The 19,072-nt window shown below is 39.1% G+C and overlaps 1 protein-coding gene across 9 annotated transcripts in view; it reads left to right on the forward strand.

Annotated features, from left to right (window-relative positions):
• Positions 1-19,072, forward strand: part of FBXL13 (F-box and leucine rich repeat protein 13) — a 204,400-nt gene that overhangs the window by 173,247 nt on the left and 12,081 nt on the right. For 5 of the 9 annotated variants that reach the window (XM_038562793.1, XM_038562790.1, XM_038562792.1 and 2 more), the window contains one exon: positions 14,520-14,654. The exons of 2 other annotated variants lie outside the window; for them this stretch is intronic. In XM_038562793.1, coding sequence (XP_038418721.1) covers positions 14,520-14,654 — 135 coding nt within the window. Of the gene's footprint in view, positions 1-8,103; positions 8,389-14,519; positions 14,655-19,072 lie in introns of those variants that run through there. 2 more of the 9 variants (XM_038562795.1, XM_038562798.1) reach the window with 1 other exon arrangement.

A 19,072-nucleotide genomic window follows, 5' to 3' on the forward strand; every position in this document is an offset into this window, starting at 1 on the left:
GTATATTTATTATATCCAAATTGTGTATAGGGATGCTGTAAGATTATATATATTTCTAGGCCTAGACCAAATAAATGTGATCAATATTCAAAGCAAATCATTAAAATTAGTCTGTTAAAGTATGACTTTTTTGTTTATATTTTAATTTTAAAAATTAAATCTTGGGCAGCCCGGGTGGCTCAGTGGTTTGGCACCTGCCCAGGGGTGTCTGGAGACCCGGGATCGGGTCCCACGTCAGGCTCCCTGCATGGAGCCTGCTTCTCCCTCTGCCTGTGTCTCTGCCTCTCTCTCTCTCTCTCTCTCTCTCTCTCTGTGTCTCTCATGAATAAATAAATAAAATCTTTTAAAAAATTAAATATTCATGTAAATTAAAAGAATCTTCTTTTTACAAAAGTGTGAAGATGAGCTCTCTGATAGCAAAGGCAATGATATAATATTGGGAATGTGGGCCTAGCAAGCAAGCCACAGTCCTAATTTTTATACTGATTCTGTCTTTTCTGTGGCCACATCATCTTAAGTTATTCACTAAGCATCACAACAATTCTCTGCTCCTGTAGTGGCTTTAATTGTGAGGAGCAGGACTAGCACTCTGAATAGAAGTCCCCTTTTCTTGTTACTTTTCTATAACATTCTCCTGTAAGGGCCGGAGAACTTTGTAGGCAATACAGTTTCTGTCACAATTGCTCAACTTTGCTAACGCAGAGTGAAAAACAGCCATAGAAAGTACATGAATAAATGATAGTGGTTGTATTCCAACAAAACTTTATGGACAACAAAACTTAAATTCATATAATTTTCACATGTCATGAGATATTAGTCTTTGATTATTTAAACCATTTAAAAATGTAAAAGCCATTCTTAGACTGAAGGCCATATAAAAACCAGTGACAGATCAGATATTTGGCCTGCAAGTAAAATTTGGCAGTTTCCAATGTCTGCTCAAGAGTCAGACAGATTTTTACAATTTTAGTCCGTCAAGATGTATGATCTTGGGCAAGTTAGTTTCCTTCTCCAGGCTCTGGATTCTTCACTTATAAAAATGATATAATAAGAAAACAGGGGGGATCCCTGGGTGGCTCAGCGGTTTGGCACCTGCCTTTGGCCCGGGGCGTGGTCCTGGAGTCCCGGGATCGAATTCCGCGTCAGGCTCCCTGCATGGAGTCTGCTTCTCCCTCTGCCTGTGTCTCTGCCTCTCTCTCTCTCTCTCTCTCTCTCTCTGTCCCTCATGAATAAATAAATAAAATCTTTAAAAAAAAAAAGAAAAGAAAATAGTCCTCCTGTTGTGAGAATTGAATGATATAAAACATTTGAATACTTAGCATGGCTCCTGACACAGGCTGCATGATGAATATGAACTATTACTATGATTATTACTCTAATGAAAAAGAAACTAATACTAGTAAATAAAAAATGAACATATTTAGTATAATGGTTTGATAATTTATGTACCTTAGTTAAACAGTCAGAAAATAGATAATCTTGACAGCCAAACTGCTCTAAAACTAAGGAGATAATTTAGAATATGCTCCTGGAAGACATAGTTTATTTATTTTCTTATTCCTATCAATGAATCAATGCATTTTCCCAAGGCATTTAAATATAATTGACTAAATGAATTACATATGTAAAAGCATTTTAAAAACCTAGAACACTACATAAATATAATTGCTTTATTCTTGAAAATAGTATAAGAGAACAAATCAGTTTAAAAGAAAATGGATCCTTGTTTTTCACTGGGATTATGATATTAAACATATTTTCCAATATGCATAGAATTTCCTTTGAGGCTTCTTTGACCCATGTTTATTTAGCAAATGTTGTTCAATCTCTAAATATTTGAGGATTTTCTAGCTGTCTTTGTGATTTCTAGTTTAATTCTGTTGTAGCCTAAGAGCATATTTTGTATGATTTCTAATCTTTTTGTTAAGGTATTATTATACCGGAACCCTACTTGTGTCCTAGTTAGGTGTGTTGTCGAGGGAGACTCATTCTATATTCATATGACCAGGTCTCAGTCTTTTAATGGGTCTATGCCCCAGGATTGTGGTCTTTACAAGTTTACAAGTGCTTCTAACCCCTCTCCCTGGCTCTGCTACCCTTAGGTAAGACAAGAAGGTCAGAGGGGCTAGAGTTGGGTATTTCTCTCACCCCATGAGGATGAGGACTGGCTTGCAAAAAACCCATGTTGGTTGGGTCCTGGTCAGTTTCCCTTGAGGTCAGGCTTTTGTTAATGAGAACAGATGTTGATACTGGCTCCAGCCACAGGCTTCTGGTTCTAGTAAGCCCGGGTTCTCTGTATTCACCTGTCTCTCCAGTTTTCAGAGTGGTGGTTTGCTTTGTGACCTCAATTATCTGACAGATCTAAGAAGAGCTGTTGATTTTCAGTTCACTCACCTTTTTTCTTGTTTTGAGAATGGAAGTGATAAGTTCCAAACTCTCATGACAGACTGGAAAATGGAACATTACTTATGGATCCATGGATGCTGCCTCAATAAGTAGCATCCAAAAGGGATGATAAATGTAAATTAGGCTTGAATCAGGTCTTGAGAACCCAGGAATGAAGTCAGGAACTGGAGGGCTCTGGAGCCAGGAGCAGAGAGCTGTCTGAGCCAGCCAGCTAGGCGCCATTGCTGGTGAGCACCGCACTCCTTGGTGGTCACGGGCTTGCTCTCCTTGAGCTCCCCTAGGGTGCAGCCTGGTGAGGCGGCTGTGCTCATACAGATGGAACCCATAGCTGCCCCAAAGTCCAGGTACTTTGATGGTGTCCATTCATGAAGATTCTTAAGCTTCCCTAACAACACCAGGATATTACTTCCAATCACTGAGTTGGCAAAAACTTAAATGATTAAGTTAAACTCAGATGATTAACTCCATGTTTTCATGTAAGACATACTCCCTGTCTCATTCAGATTTATTTTGTGAAAATCTTGCTTCACGGTTGAACTAAAAACATCTGGACTGGACTTTCAACGTAGTGGGCACTGAGATAATCTGTTCACTTTTTGAAAACAAAGAATCACTCTAAAATTTTTAAAATGGGGCATCCCAGGTGGCTCAGTGGTTTACCACCGCCTTCGGCCCAGGGTGTGATCCTGGAGACCCAGGATCGAGTCCCGTGTCAGGCTCCCTGCGTGGAGCCTGCTTCTCTCTCTGCCTGTGTCCCTGCCTCTCTCTCTCTCTCTCTCTGTCTCTGTGTGTGTCTCTCATGAATAAATAAATAAAATCTTTAAAAAAAAGAAGAAGAAAAGTAGAAGTTAGACTGAAGGACAGAGGGAAGAGAAAACAGCTATTAAGATATACGGAAAGAATGTAAGTGAAGAGGTTTTTATTATAGTCCAGGGGGGAGAGAGTGGCAGCCTGACAAGAACGCTAACAGTGAGGCTAAAGAGAAGGCAATGGGTTGGAGAACATTTAAGTAGTCAAATCCTTGGACTTGTTGATAGTTTGGACAGGGATGAGGGGGAAGACATGGTTAAGGATGACATCCATGCATCTGGCTGCCTGGGAGATTTGTGGCACCCTCATTTTCAAGCTCTTTCCCATAGCTAAGTCATGTAGCCAGAGCTATGACCTACTATGTGCTATTCAGTATTTTGGCATTTACTGTTGCACTTTCTCTCTTGTGAGTGCTTCTGTCTGCTTCCTTGAAGCTCTCTTTGCTCTTCTACTCTTATGGCAACGTCACCTTTCCCACTCTCTCAAACCAGAGGCTTGTGGCAGCTGCAGGTAGGCTAAGGGAACTCTGTTGGAATTAATTTCTGTTTTTATGCTACTTCTAGATAATTTGAAGGTTGTAGTGTTCTCTGTCTCCTAGTAAGGATGAGTGTATGAGCACTGTGTAGTTTTGTTTGTTCTTTCTACAAATTTTATGGTTTGGAGAAGAGGGGAAAATTCAGACTTAGATATTATCACTGTTCTGCAAACCCAGACATGGCCTCCTGTTGTCTTTTATTATTAAAAAAAAAAAAAAAGTACCTCTCATAGAGATAGATATCTGTGTTTTAAAGCCCTGCAACCAGAATGCAGTGGGTGGTATTTATAACTACATAAGAAAAATGAGAGGCATGTCTTAGTGGCTCAGTTTTATCCACTCTCTTGTGTCTTTTCTGCTTAATTGTTGCATATTCTTCACAAGCTGGTTTACTGAAATCTCCTAAATGGCACCACTGATGAATTTTAAGAGCCTAGTTGTTGCCTACATGAATGTCATGTTCTCTGATGATCACAAAAGTATTTGACAACTTTTGGTTATGGGACATAAGCAGCAGTAGAGATGCTAGTACATCCACTTCCCTCATTGTTCTCTTACATACAGTTCCTTCTTATTTTGAGATCCTTAATCTTGACCTAACTGCTTAGGCATTTGAGATAACAAGTTCCTTTTTTCTTTCATCTTTTCTTCTCTAACTTTTAACCTCTCTTATTCTTTCCCTTGTGTTACAAACTTTTGATTTTGACCTTTACATTAGTAACAGATTTCTCTTGATTTATAAATAGAGAAGCAGAGAAGAGGGATTAAGGAATAAGGGATTGGGAAGGGTAGCTGTAATGGTGTAAATCATGAGCTATTTCATAGCTGGCAAAACAGCAGACTGAGATCCGTTGCGTTCATTTATTTTTTTTTAAGATTTTATTTATTTATTCATGACACACACACACACACACAGAGAGAGAGAGAGAGAGAGAGAGAGGCAGAGACACAGGCAGAGGGAGAAGCAGGCTCCATGCAGGGAGCCCGACGCGGGACTCAATCCCAGGTCTTCAGGATCAGGCCCTGGGCTGAAGGCGGTGCTAAACCACTGAGCCACCAGGGCTGCCCCCATTGCTGTTCATTTAGATGTGAGGCTGCTCCAGGCTGAGTCCAAGTAGGAGCTTTAGGGTTGTCAGTCCTGTGCCCTGCACCACTGGTGCTGGAGAACTGAAACTCTTACAACTACTGTGTGGGATCCATGGATACTCAGTCAGAAAGGCCTAGGAGAAAACCCACCTCATTCAGCAACTTTTCTGAGTCCTCCTCCCCAAGAATTGCCCATTGGCAGCCTTTTCTGGACATTTCCCTCTAGAGTGTAGTGTCTTGACCTAACAGTCATGTTAGATTCATTCTTGCCCTAGGAGCAAGAAGTGGATTACTCTCGAGAGACTCTTTTCTGATCTCAAACTCTTACTTTGAATCACCAAGCTTTCTGACTAGTTATGTTGTTTATGCAAGATTTTCATCAATCATTCTCATCAGTTTTTAGATTCCACCCCCTTGGTGGTTTAGTGGTTTTAGTGGCTTTTGACACATACTGACTTAAAATGTCAAAGACGGATTAGATGTGTTGGCTTCACATAGTAACAATTTTTTCAAAAACCAACATTGATTTCTATTTGGTTTCTAAGATTAAATCATTCAAAAATTGTCAAAGTACGAGATTCCAATAACTCCACCTCTTCTCCAGGGATATAGTTATGTTCTTGGTTGTGAGGGAAGCAACAAACAGAGGATCCCTTTCCAAAATGGCCTTAATTGTTGGCCTTTGGTGCAGTGGATGCTCTGAAATCTTCTGTGTGGGGAGACAGGGCATCCAGACATTTGGACACTACCTCTTGGCCATACTGCTCAGGAAAATTCTTTACCTCATCCAATATTCCAGGTTACTGTTAGGAAATAATTGACTAAACTCTCAGTGATGAAGATCTCAGAAGGTCCCAGGTTCAGAATCATTTTACAGGGCTTGGGGAGAGGAAATCAAGGAATTCCTATGGTAGAATGAAGAAAGTATCTGGTGCCTTGTGGAAAAAGCAACTTCCACAAAACCTAGAACAGGTAAGAGCTTTGTTACACAAATTTGAACTTCATGGCTATTCATGCCAAGAACGGTCTCCTAGAATTTATTTATTTTTGATTATTTAAAATAATTTATCTATCTATCTATCTATTTATCTTCTAATGTTTCCTTCATTTATTTATTTTATTTAATTAATTTATTTTTAAATTGGAGTTCAATTTGCCAACATATAACACCCGTGCTCATCCTGTCAAGTGCCCCCACTCAGTGCCCACCACCCAGTCACCTCAACCTCCTGCCCACCTCCCCTTCCACTACCCCTTGTTCGTTTCCCAGAGTCAGGAGTCTCATGTGCCGTCATCCTCATCTCCTAGAATTTATAATAGAACAACATATCCTTCAGAGACCTAAGACACTTAGAATTCATTGTCACAGACAAACTCTTACCAAGATACTTAGACATTATTTTCTCTTCAAAGACTGTGAGCAAAAGAAATAAGCTCAGTATTCCTGTTGCTCCTCACCCTGGTGTGTTCCCAGTTGTAGAGGCAATTCAATAGAATTAGAAATCTGCCAGACTTTAAAGGATGTGGGATTTGACAGCTTGTCATTTTCCCACAGTCTGTAGGTTCCGAGGGATACTGGAGTCATGGGTACCATGTTTCTTTGGCTGATAAATAGCTGAAATGGAGAACACCCGACACCAGTCCTGGCTTCTTGCCCAATCCCACCGGGGAGAACTATTTTTGGACAATTGAAGCAGACAGACTTGCTAAATGAATGCACACATCTGTTATTTTTATGTTGAGCATAAAGCATAAACATATGTAGATGTTGAGCATCTACAGAGAAGAATTATGAGAGAATGTGTCAAAAGGAAGATAATCCTTTGGAGGCCTCTCCCAACCTTTAAGCTACCCCTGGAACATTAGTTTATCCTGGATAAAATGAAACTTGCCAAAAGTTAAACAAAACCTGTCAGATCGTCTGAAGGCAAAAACAAAACAAACAAAAAACCCCCCAAAAAACCCAAAACAATAAGGCAGGAAAAATAAACATCAAAATCCCACTTTCCCACAAGAGTATGAGTTTATGCTTCTTTTCCTTCTTAAATCTAAGTGGCCAATTCTCTCAGCCAAGTGCCTGGGCTTTGCTTATCATGCCTCACCTGACATGAACTGAGTACCTGTGGCATGTCTCACAAGAGCTATGATTTTTCCACATTATGACTTCTAATTACCCTCTCTATTAACTTCCAGCTAAATTTTGCACATGATATTCTTCACTCTGAAGCCTTCAACATGTGGAAGATGGTGAAATTGTGTTCTCAGGCCTTAAATGGCAGACAAGATTGTTCTAGGACCTCTCTGGTTCCAAAGCTGAGAGACAAAAGCCAGCATTGTTAGTCTGTCAAGTTCTTTTGGAGTACACAATTTCTTCCCATCTTCCAGTAAGCCTGAGATAGGTTTTCAGTTGTTTTCATTCTCTTAAAGGTAAGGAAGCTTGAGGTTAACCTTCTGAAGGTCACAGACACAACTTCAGGCCTTTTAAGTTTTCTGGCTAAATCGGTAACCTCCCTTGATGACGTCATCTCTTATTCCATTATGGCCCCAAATGGAAGATCAAAGCAGCACTGATGGCTCATGAACTTTAGTCCCAGAGATCCTTAAACGGAAGAGGTCTAAGGAGGACGATATGACTTTGTTTTTAGAGTAAAAGTTCTGAGTTCCCATTTTCTTGGGAAAGAATGAGAAAGAGAACAAGTAGAGTGTCTGGCTGTGCAAACAGATCCTATCAACTCTTTCAGGCTGATTATTATAGCTTAAGTAATTTTTCTATGCCCTTCTTGTCCATAGAAATCCCTGGAGGAGTGCCACTGGGCACCCATTTTATTTATCTTAGAAAAATAGAGAAAGTGTAGGTTATCCTACAGGCCACAAGAGAAATACCTGATTGACTTTTGGGTAGTCCAATCCTGGCTTATGCTTATTTTGGAGATAACATCTAAAACATGAATCCTGTTCTGGAATCCCCCCTACTCCTGCCAAATTCTTTTTTTTTTTTTTTTAAGATTTTATTTATTTATTCTTGAGAGACACAGGGAGAAAGAGAGAGAGAGAGAGAGAGAGAGAGAGAGAGGGAGGCAGAGACACAGGCAGAGGAAGAAGCAGGCTCCATGCAAGGAGCCCGACCTGGGACTCGATCCTGGGTATCCAGGATCACAACCTGGGGCTGAAGGTGGTGCTAAACCTCTGAGCCACCGGGGCTGCCCTCCTGCCAAATTCTAATTGCAAATTTTAACTCAAACATATTTTGTTTTGTTCTTTTCCAGGTCTTCTTTCCAATATACATTCTCTTTGATTGCTTACCCTTTCTCTTCTGTAATTTCCCCACATTTGGCCCTTCTTTATGCACTTGTCACATTTTACGTTTTAAACGCAATTCCCTTGTTTTTACCAAATATCCACAGTCTATGCAGCTAGTGAGTCATCAAGGTCTACTGACAACCAAAGATACACCTTTGAATAGGGGTCTCCAGAGAAAACATTTACTTTGGCAAATGAGCAAGACAGTTTATTTCGGTGTGACAAGAAAATATTAGAACTATTTACAGTTATTTTTGTCTTGTTTTATTTTTATATGATATGATGTATTATATATAAGATACATATACTATATATTTATAAGATAATATATGTATATATTTGAATAGTTGTATGTCTATATAATTTGTAAATATATTAATACACATTTATTGAAAGTTTATGCTCAAAATATGTTTACTGTGGTATGTAAGATTTAAAAAATTTGGCAATCATACCAGAGAGCAGCAGAGTACAAGAGGAGTAGAATACAAATAATAGTACTAGCTACTATTTATTGACCGTTTACTATGCACCAGCGACTATTCATTTACTTTATTCATTTTAACTCAATCCTCCCAACAACTCTGTGAAGTAGGTGTCATATTAAGGTACCATGTTATTTCCCTGTTGCAAATGAGATCATTGAGGAATTGAGAGGTTGGGTAATTTATCCAGAGACACAAAATGTCTAAGTGGCAGGATATGAACCCAGGCTGGTGGGCCCCAGACTCTGTGCTCTTAACCACCTTTGTATCTGCAGTTATTAAACAGGGTGTGAGGAAGGACCGCACTTAGTGTCCTGATGGCAATCTATGGGAGCTCATTTTCCTCACTCTTATGCTAAGAGGCATCTTCTCTTCCCTCTGGTCATTCTCTCATCTTGAACCTCCTTTGCTTCTAGATGTTGAGGCCACAAAAATAAATCAGAGATGGATACTGCCCTCAAGAAGCTAAAGTCAATGCAGAAGATAAAACAATTATATAGCTATTTATATAATATTTATGTAATAGAAAGTGAGAAAGACAAAAAAACGAAAATCTATAGGGATTTGGAAGAGGCATGTCTTCCAGAGGAGGGAACTGGGGAAAAGTTTGTGGAGTAAGCCACATTTGGGCTGGCTTGAAGCTGAGGCTTATTACCCAAATCACCATATAATTAGGTAAAAAACTGTATCATGAAAGTATCTTTGGAAATGTATCTTTGAGGCTTTGGCCTTTCCCCTTTACAAAACGCCTCCATATTTAAAAGAAGTATTCTCCTTAGCCTTAGCTAAGACTTGCTCAGCCTGGTTTCTCCAGCAGGGAGGGTGGGAATGCAGGGAAATGTCTCACTACAAGGTGAGAAGACAGGCTTTATAGAGTTCAATTTTGGTAGCAATGCCCAGATTTCCCAGCTCAGTGTGCCCAGGCCACAGCCATGGCTACACTCACCTGCTCTGATGCTTACTAGGAGCAAGACTATCTTTGGTGGCATATATGAGGCCCAAGAAATTGTAGCTTTGAATCCAGTTTATAACTTAAAATTGTGGAAGTTGTATTTTAGCCTTTGAAGCAGCCAAAAACAGTCTTCATTACAGAAAATGGTTCTTGACAGTACAAGATTTTTTTCAAAATTACCAATAGGGAAAACTCACAAATTTTAGTAGTAGAATTCATCGGAACCTAATTAGGTAAATAGTCAAAAGTCGGGTATGCACCACAAGGGGAGTTTTTTGAAGCTGAGAGCTGCCACCTGTTGAGGTAGCTTAAATCAGGGTTTTGGCAAAAGTACGTTATTGTGACAGTAAATGTCAGTGAAACTCAAGTCTCCTCTACATACCCAATTTAGGAATGTGGTCATTAAGCCTTCCCACACTGTGACTCAGCTCCGAAGATACAGAAAAGAAATGATTTAACTCGCTGAGACATTTGGAAGTTTACTTCAAAATTGTTAACCCACAGCAAAACTGGTTGGTATGTGGGATGGGAGCCAAACTTCACAATTTCTGTGTTTTCTCCCCATCTTCACTACAAAAGATATTGTCTCGGAAGGATGCTTAGCCTGACATTTTCTAACACAAGAAAATCAATGGCATTGATATATGTATGAATCTGCATCACTGGAGCCAGAAAACATAATCTTATCTGTAGGGGAGAAATGGAATTTCATGAGTGATTATGTTGAAACATGCCTGCAGACTTAAGTTACTTATGACTTACATGTCTCTAAAGGAAAATATGAATTACAAAGAAAGAAGTTCTGACTTACTTCTCAGATCTGCACTGACTTATGCCAAACATAAAGCCTAAGACCAATCTTTATGCCTCAGATTTTCCATGGATGAGAATGCTACCATGAATGTATTACAGACCTTCCAATACATTTTTATAAGTTATTCTTTAATTTTAAAACCTCTAAGAAAGTTCAGCTTCAAAGAATATTAGGGTTTTTTTTTTTAAGGCTTAAAGCAGAACTGATTCAAGCAGTCCAAAACATGAACAGATGTTACTGAAAGGGTTTTCAGATACTAAGTGCCTTGAATCTCCCTTTAAAGCTCACTTCATCTTTTAATAAATTATTCTTAGTTTAAATATTCCTTCTTACTTTAAATTTTCTCTGGTTCCCTGAACTCTGTCCATTCTCTAAGTAGTAAACAATGTTATCCTACTCCTTGTGACATAATAATTCCTATATTTATTAAAACAGAATTATTTAAAAAAAAACAGAATTCTTTGTACTCTTGAAGACACTTATAAAGATGGATCAACCAACTAATATATATTGAGAACCTACTGTATTATAAATATGATGCTTGTGAAGGGGGTATAAAAAGCCAGCAGAAAAACTAACAACTCAGGAGACAACAGATGTTGGTGAGGATGGGGAGAAAGGGAAACCTTTGTACACTGTTGGTGGGAATGCAAACTGGTGCAACCAGTCTGGAAAACAGTGTGGTGATTCCTCAAAAAATTTAAAAAAAGAACTACCCTATGACCCAGCAATTGTACTACTAGGTATTTATCCAAAGATATAAACAGTGATTCAAAGGGGCACATGCACCCCAATGTTTATAGCAGCAATGTCCACAATAGCCAAACAACGGAAAGAGCCCAGATGTCCACTGACAGATGAATGGGTAAAGAAGATGTGGGGAATACACACACACACACACATCCCATATATATATATATGGGATACATATATATAATGGAATATTACTCAGCCATCAAAAGGATGAAATCTTGCCATTTGCAATGATATACATGGAACTAGAGGGTATTATGCTAAGTGAAATAAGTCTGTCAGAGAAAGACAAAAACCATGATTTCACTCATATGTGGAATTTAAGAAACAAAACAGATGAACGTAGGGAAAGAGAAGGAAAAATAAAATAAGATGAAAATTGAGGAGGCAAACTGAACTCTAGGAAATAAACTGAGGGCTGCTGGAGGTGAAGTGGGTGGAGGGAAGGGGTAACTGGGTGATGGGCATTAAGGAGGGCACTTGATGTAATGAGCACTGGTCGTTATATGCAACTGATGAAGCACTAAATTCTACCTCTGAAACTTAAAAAAAAAAAAATTAGTCAAATTCCACACACCACACAATACTTTTGAGAGACTTCCTGCATTCCCATTGAAAAACTAGTTGAATTTCCAAGCTAAGATTTAAGACAAATAATTCCAGTCCTTCAAAGCCAGATTCCCCTCTGCACCACCACTGGGTAGCCCCTCTATACTTGATTATCTCCAAAGACAGGGACTTCACTGTCTCCTGACCAGCTGCCTCCTCCAGTGTTTGACATCACTTAGTCGCTAGAGAAGACAGATCTCCATACAAAGTTAGTTAGCCACAACACAGGAATAAGTCAAGTACTGTAACTGCTGAATCAGTTGAAAAAGACAAGTTCCACATGATGTCAGAGGAAAGAGGAAATGCTGTTGATTCTTGTGGCCAGGAAAAGATAGTGATTGAGGGTTAAACCACTAATATCTTTTTTTTTTTTAAGATTTTATTTATTTATTCATGAGACACGCAGAGAGAGAGAGAGAGAGAGAGGCAGAGACACAGGCAGAGGGAGAAGCAGGCTCCACGCAGGTATTCTGACATGAGACTCGATCCCGGGTCTCCAGGATCACGCTCTGGGCTGAAGGCGGCACTAAACCGCTGAGCCACCCGGGCTGCCCATCCAATATCTTTTAGTATTATCTTTTACCTCCTAGGCTAAACCACCACTGCTAGAAAATTTCCCTCTTTTATTAACTTGTTAAAGAAAATAGTGGGCTGACTAGTTCTTACCAGTCTTCCTTAGGGCTGAAAGGAGTGGAAATTAGCATACTCAGTGGAGGGAAGTCCACTGGGGTCATCCTGAGGGCCATCAAGTGATCCAAGGGGCCAGCCAGGCCCTTCCCTCAGTTCTGAGAGGAAAATGATAGGTAGTCCAATGGACATCCATTTTTACACATAAATAAGCAATGCCTTACTAGTAACTCACTAGTTACTGAAATCTAATATTTGTAACTAAAATTAATGGTAAACCATCATTTACTGAGGTCTCTAGTATTCTAAGAGTTTGAGCTGCTTCACAATGAAGCAAAACCTCTAGAGTGACTGAGCACATGTTGATAATTTCTAATTTTTATAATTTGGGGCAGGGACTTTTTAAAGTACGGTATTAGTATATCTTGAATTCATCATGGTTTCCTACTCATCTTAGGATATTTTTACAACTACTATAAGGCTTACTTTTATGGATCCTTTTGTATTTGTATAACTGCTCAGTTGTAAACTTTTCAATGTTATTTCCTCATGGATTCTTTTCATTTAGTTCTTGCTTTTTACCTGAAAAGTGGGAATGAAAATTAAGAACTACTAAGGTAAAGGGAAGGATATCCGATGATTTCCAGACCTTTGCTAGCCCTAGAAATTTCAGATGAACATTTTGGTACTTCAAGAACAATGCTAGAGGATAGATATTATTTTCCCTGATTAAAAAAAAAAAAAAAAAAAAAAAAAGAAGGGATTCCTGGGTGGCTCAGCAGTTTAGCGCCTGCCTACAGCCTGGGGTGTGATCCTGGAGTCTCAGGATCGAGTCCCACATCAGGCTCCCTGTGAGGAGCCTGCTTCTCCCTCTGCCTGTGTCTCTGCCTCTCTCTCTGTGTCTCTCATGAATAAATAAATAAAATCTTAAAAAAAACAAAAACAAAAACAAAACCTCAGGTCTGCTTGATTCCGAAGACCCTGTCTTTTTGTTACATTAACACCATCTCCCATCTAATTCTCCCTTCCAGATTCTTTTGCCTCCAGTCATTTGACTGAATCTAACTCTAAGAATTACTAACCACATAGGTAAACTCTCATTAGCACTAAATTCAGGAAAACCAAATTCTGTTAACAGGAATTTGAATATTAGTAAACTGTTAAGCTGGTGTGTGAATGTCTCTTGTTAAAAAAATTTTTTTTGATGTAATAGCTTTTATTTTCCAACAAGATGTACCACATCTGTATTTCAAGGATTGAAATGCATAATAAACTGCTCCCATAATAAACTGTATCTCCCTTTAAACTCTTTGGGAGGGATCCCTGGGTGGCACAGCGGTTTGGCGCCTGCCTTTGGCCCAGGGCGCGATCCTGGAGACCCGGGATCGAATCCCACGTCGGGCTCCCGGTGCATGGAGCCTGCTTCTCCCTCTGCCTGTGTCTCTGCCTCTCTCTCTCTCTCACTGTGTGCCTATCATGAAAAAAAAATAAAAAATAAATAAATAAATAAACTCTTTGGGAAGAAAAACAAACAAAAAAACTAAGTTGTTTTCTTTTTTTCAACACTGTAGCTACATTTCAGCTCTGCAGAGTTTCTCATGAGCAAAATATTGGAAGTTTCAATGTGGTTTAAAGGGATGAATGTGAATTATGAACTAGTATGTGACAATGAATGACCACCAAGTACAGCCTCACAGAAGGCACTTTTCTCTTTGAGAAAGAATTAAAGGCACATGCAGAGCTGGCCAAGAAACTGAGAGAAAAGGGATGGAAAAAAGAATACTCATTTTTGTCCAGTGTTTTTCTTTTTAAGATGAACTTTTAAAGAACCTTGCAACTTGCACATCTTGAGTTGATAATTTGTGTGATATTCCTGCAGTTTTTATCCAATAACATTGTGGGAAAGGTTTGGGGAACTGAACGAGCATAAATACATGTAGCAAAATTACTTTCTAACCTGCCTAAACTCTAGGCCATTTTGTAAGGTTATGTTCCTTTCAGAATTCATTTTGGTCTTTCTACCACATCTGTCACAACCCCCCTCCCCCCCCCCAAAAAAAACCTATGGGTAAGTAAACAGACGCACACAACATTTGAATAATTCTAGGATGAAAAAAACTTTGACTTTGGAATTTCCTGCAGGCATTCTGCAAAGGCTCACTGATCTTGGAACACTTGGATGTCTCTTATTGCCCCCAGCTGTCAGATGAGATTATCAAAGCACTGGCCATTTATTGCATTTACCTCACATCTCTCAGCATTGCTGGCTGTCCAAAGGTATGTGCAGGAGTCAGAGTTCAGATGTGTCCAGTTGAAGCACTGACAAAGACCCCAGGCAGGGTAGCAGTCAGAGTTTAGGCTCATCGCAGAACTTTCTTCTTCGCTATGACTGGGGTATTCATTACATTATTTTTTCTTTCCCCAAGTTGGAAATAATTTTATTTTATTCAAATAAAATTTTATTTTATAAACCATATCATTTTATGGTTTCATTTATTTCAAAATAGAATTTTCAAAAAGTTAAAAACAATTCTCATCCAAATATGAAAATGTGCTAAAGGTTTATTTATTCATTAATGGTAAAACCAGGTCATAGAGCATTTGATCAAACTGAGTATTTATAGGAACTGAAGAAAAAGAATGTTGGAATGCGATTGTTAGGTTAGATACAAAACTGGTTAATGTCCTAGAAGGTAATAAATCCATAATCTTGGAGTTATGGTTACCACCAGATAGAAATAATGTACATTTCTCCTGGACAAAATATAACAAGTTATAACATGTAACTTCACTGAGTTTGGGCCCTAGTCAATAGTTATTAGTAGGCATAATTTCTTATAGAATTCCTCTGGTGAGCCTGTTAAAAAATGTTCTATATGACATTGAAAAGACATGTAATCATCTTTTGTCTTCTTTTCAGTGTTTGATCATTTTTCTTGATATTTGTTAATAAAAGAAATATATACTTATTGTAAAACCCTTGGACTACATATAAAAACAAAAAGAAGAAAGTAAAAAATCTGTTGTCGTACTGCCATCCAGACATAACCATTGTTGGAATTTTATACATAATCTTCTAGAATATTTTTCTATTTCCACAGAGATTAGAAATAGTTATAAAAGGTTTGTGTTTGTCTTTTTTTTTTTTAAGAATAGAATCTTAAGATTCTATTTTTTAAGAATAGAAAGTGATTCTTTCCAAAATATATTGTAGCCTACTTTCTTTTCTGTTACTACACTATGGACATATCACTATGTCAAGAAATAGAGATCTCTGAATCTGAATTAATATAGCAACTGAATATACGCATATAATTTTGGTCCCTCTTGAAACCCTACAGAACTGCAGAAAAAGGGTGAATGCCTATGTTGATAGGGACAACAGGAGAGGAGAAAAGAGCAAGAAAATTTTAGAAGCTTGAATGTAGATCAACTAATTTAGCAGGCCAGAGATAGCTTTGAATCCTAAGCCAACAGTAGAGAAAGCTAGGGGAAAAATTGATTTATACTATGATCTTCAAATTTGATAGCACTGCTTGTCTCTGGAACTGGGTTAAAGACATGGCTAAAATGGAGTGCCTGATGGCTCAGTTAGTTAAGTGAGGCTCAGGTCATGATCCTGGGGTCCTGGGATTGAGCCCTGAATCCCCTTGCTGAGCAGGGAGCCTGCTTCTCCCTCTCTCACTCCTGCTCCCTCTGCTTGTGCTCTCTTGCTCTCTGTCAAATAAATAAAATCTTAGGAAAAAAAAAAAGGAATGTGGCTAAAATGAGGAAGGCTGGGTTAAAAGTTCTTGAGAAGTAGACAGATCCCTAGATTTCTTCCTCTACTTCACACCTCTGGGCATCTGCCCTTCCCTACCTTCACCAAAAGATTAGATACTGATTTCCCAGATTTCTCAATCCTGGCATTATTGATATTTTAGATGAGATAATTCTTTGTAGTGAGGGTTTGTTCCATGCACTGTAGAATGTTCAACAGCATCCTTGCCTCTACCAACTATATGCCAGTAGCTCCTGGTCCTCCATACCCCCTTCTCGTAAGAATAAAAAAATGTCTCCAGATATTGCCAAATGTCCTCTGGGGAGCAAAACTGCTCTCTACCACTTATTCTACAGATAGGAAAAACAGAGGGCTGCTCGGTGAGGCTCAGCTGATTAAGTGTCCAACTCATGTTTCCGGCTCAGGTCATGATTTCATGGGTTAAGGAATCAGGCTCAGCACTCAGTAGGGAGTTGGCTTAAGAATTCTCTCCCTTCTGATGCACACCCCCCTCCCCCCCCAAATGAATGAATCAATCTTAAAAAAGCCTTCAGGAAACAGAGGGTTGCTGGGCTGGGAGATACTACGTATAATTTAGAGTTTGGGTACAAAAGTGAAAACAGGAATTAAGTGACTGCCAAATGCAGAGACACTCAAGAACTCTTCCAACGCAGCATCTAGAATGTGGCTGCCAGGTCTTCCCCTTCAGGCAGGAGACCGGGACGGGACCCTCTTTTCTGGAGGCTCTTGACTACTGCAGGATGAAAGAAAAATATTGACATTTGGGGGTTTACCAACTAATAATCCATCTAACCATTGAAGCTTTATGTAGAGAAGACCCATATCATGCACTCAGAGCTTCCCATCAGTGTTTAGTCCTTTTGTTATTAATAAATGGTAGACAATCAAGGATTACCAGACATAACAAACAAGCCTCTAAAGTAGAAGATAAAGACCAAAACAAATTAAAAAAAAAAAAAAACTTGGAGGAATAAAAACATGCAGAGGAAAGAGAACTAAAAAATCTTTAAAAAGACAATCCTCAGAAATTAAAAGAACATTTAACAACTGTGTTGTCTTCGGTGGTGCACACTAATGGACTTCTTTTTAGGAAAGTGTCACCCAAACTCTCAGGATGCCATGCATTCCAGCTAGTCTAAATATTCAGCTTCTCAGCTGTTTAGTTTGTGTGATGAGTGGATTAAGAGAGTGAAGCTAAAACCTCCTAGTTCCTCCATAGTTAACTGTGCTGTAGTAAGGAAGAGGAGGCGGTGGGGGGGTGGGGATGATGTGGTAAATTGTGACAAAATTAATTTAGAAAGTTCACAGCAGGGCAGCCCCGGTGGCTCAGCAGTTTAGCACCACCTGCAGCCCAGGGCGTGATCCTGGAGACCCTGGATCAAGTCCCACATCAGTCTCTCTGCATGGAGCCCACTTCTCCCTCTGCCTGTGTCTCTGCCTCTCTCTCTCTCCTCTCTGTGTATTCTCATGAATAAATAAATAAAATCTTTAAAAAAAAAGTTCACAGCAAAATTCTTGTTTAATGATATACTTGTTTAGAACTAGAGAAACCAAATGTCTCTGGTCAGCATCATCTGGTTCTAGAAGTGGGTCAGGACACTTAGCAGCACTGACCATGGACCCTCTGCAGAGTTCTTGTTTTCAATGCATACAGACATGTGGACACATGGGAAACACATGGCTCACTGGGAATTACCCTGGCCATAAAGCAGGCACAGATGGGGACTCAGCTTTTTAGTGGCTCTACTAATTAGAGGGGAAAGTAGGAGAATGAGAGAAGTAAAGATTCCAGTGAGAAGAGGAGTTGGGGCAGAGGATTTTTTTGTTTGTATGATTTGGGGGTTTTTTGGTTTTTGGTAAGGAGAAGCTGAGGGAATTCCTCCTATAAACTGGGCAGAGGATACTATCTTGCAGCCTAGAAACTAAGGAGGATGTTACACAAATAAGATACTACAAAACAAATCACCCTATATCAAATATATAGGGTGAAAAAAAGGGAAAGGAGTAGATTATTCCAGAACCTCAATGTAAGAGAGAAGAAGGGTTTAGCTTTATTATCTCTGTGAATCAAGTAAGCATCCTGATTCAAAAGATGTAGTGACTATAATCTGGGCCAATCGGAATACTCCTCATTGAGAAATCATAAGGCTATGGGTCCAGTCTAATGTATTCCACCTACATTGCTTTTTAAAATTAAATCTTATTTTACTTTAAATTCCAATATAGTTGACATACAGTGTTATATTTCTACCTATATTGGTTTTGATGAGCCATTAAACACGTTAGTATCTGACTCATCATCCTTGGCTAGGTTTCTCAAAAGCCCATGAGGCAATCTTGAATGGTCACCTTATCCATCTCCTGGATGACCAGCTCTTTCTTTCTTTTTTTATTTTATTTTATTTTTTTATTTTATTTTATTTTTTTGACCAGCTCTTTCTTGCAACCAGCTCACCAAGTTCAGTAATTAGTACTGTGATCCCATCTTACCCAGCACTAAAGTGGGAATAACAATCTCTGCTCATTAGGACCTCGTATCGGGAAGTTAAGAATTTAGCCAGTCACCTCCGACTCTAGTTCCCAGCCCCATAAGTCCCAACAACAACAGTTCAGTCACTGAACATCTTGGGCTTCTGATCTATGGAAATGTTGGCCTCCTTTTTCACTCCTTCAGAAGCAATAAATCCTAGCTCTCTGAACTCTACCCATCCTGGACTCTTGCATCTCCTCACTGTCTTTCTTGTGTTCTACAATTCTGAGGGCTTTTTTTCCCTTCCTATTTCTTTCCAATGACATCAGATCCTCAAAGACAAACACAGTATGGCAGGAATGTCTGAAGGCATTTTTGGGAGAATCAGACACAATGTTAAACCTTGGTCCTAAACATGTTCTGAAAACAGGCCATGCTCAGACA

Source organism: Canis lupus, chromosome 18, assembly GCF_011100685.1.
Source record: "Canis lupus familiaris isolate Mischka breed German Shepherd chromosome 18, alternate assembly UU_Cfam_GSD_1.0, whole genome shotgun sequence".
Classification (NCBI taxonomy): Eukaryota; Metazoa; Chordata; class Mammalia; order Carnivora; family Canidae; genus Canis; species Canis lupus.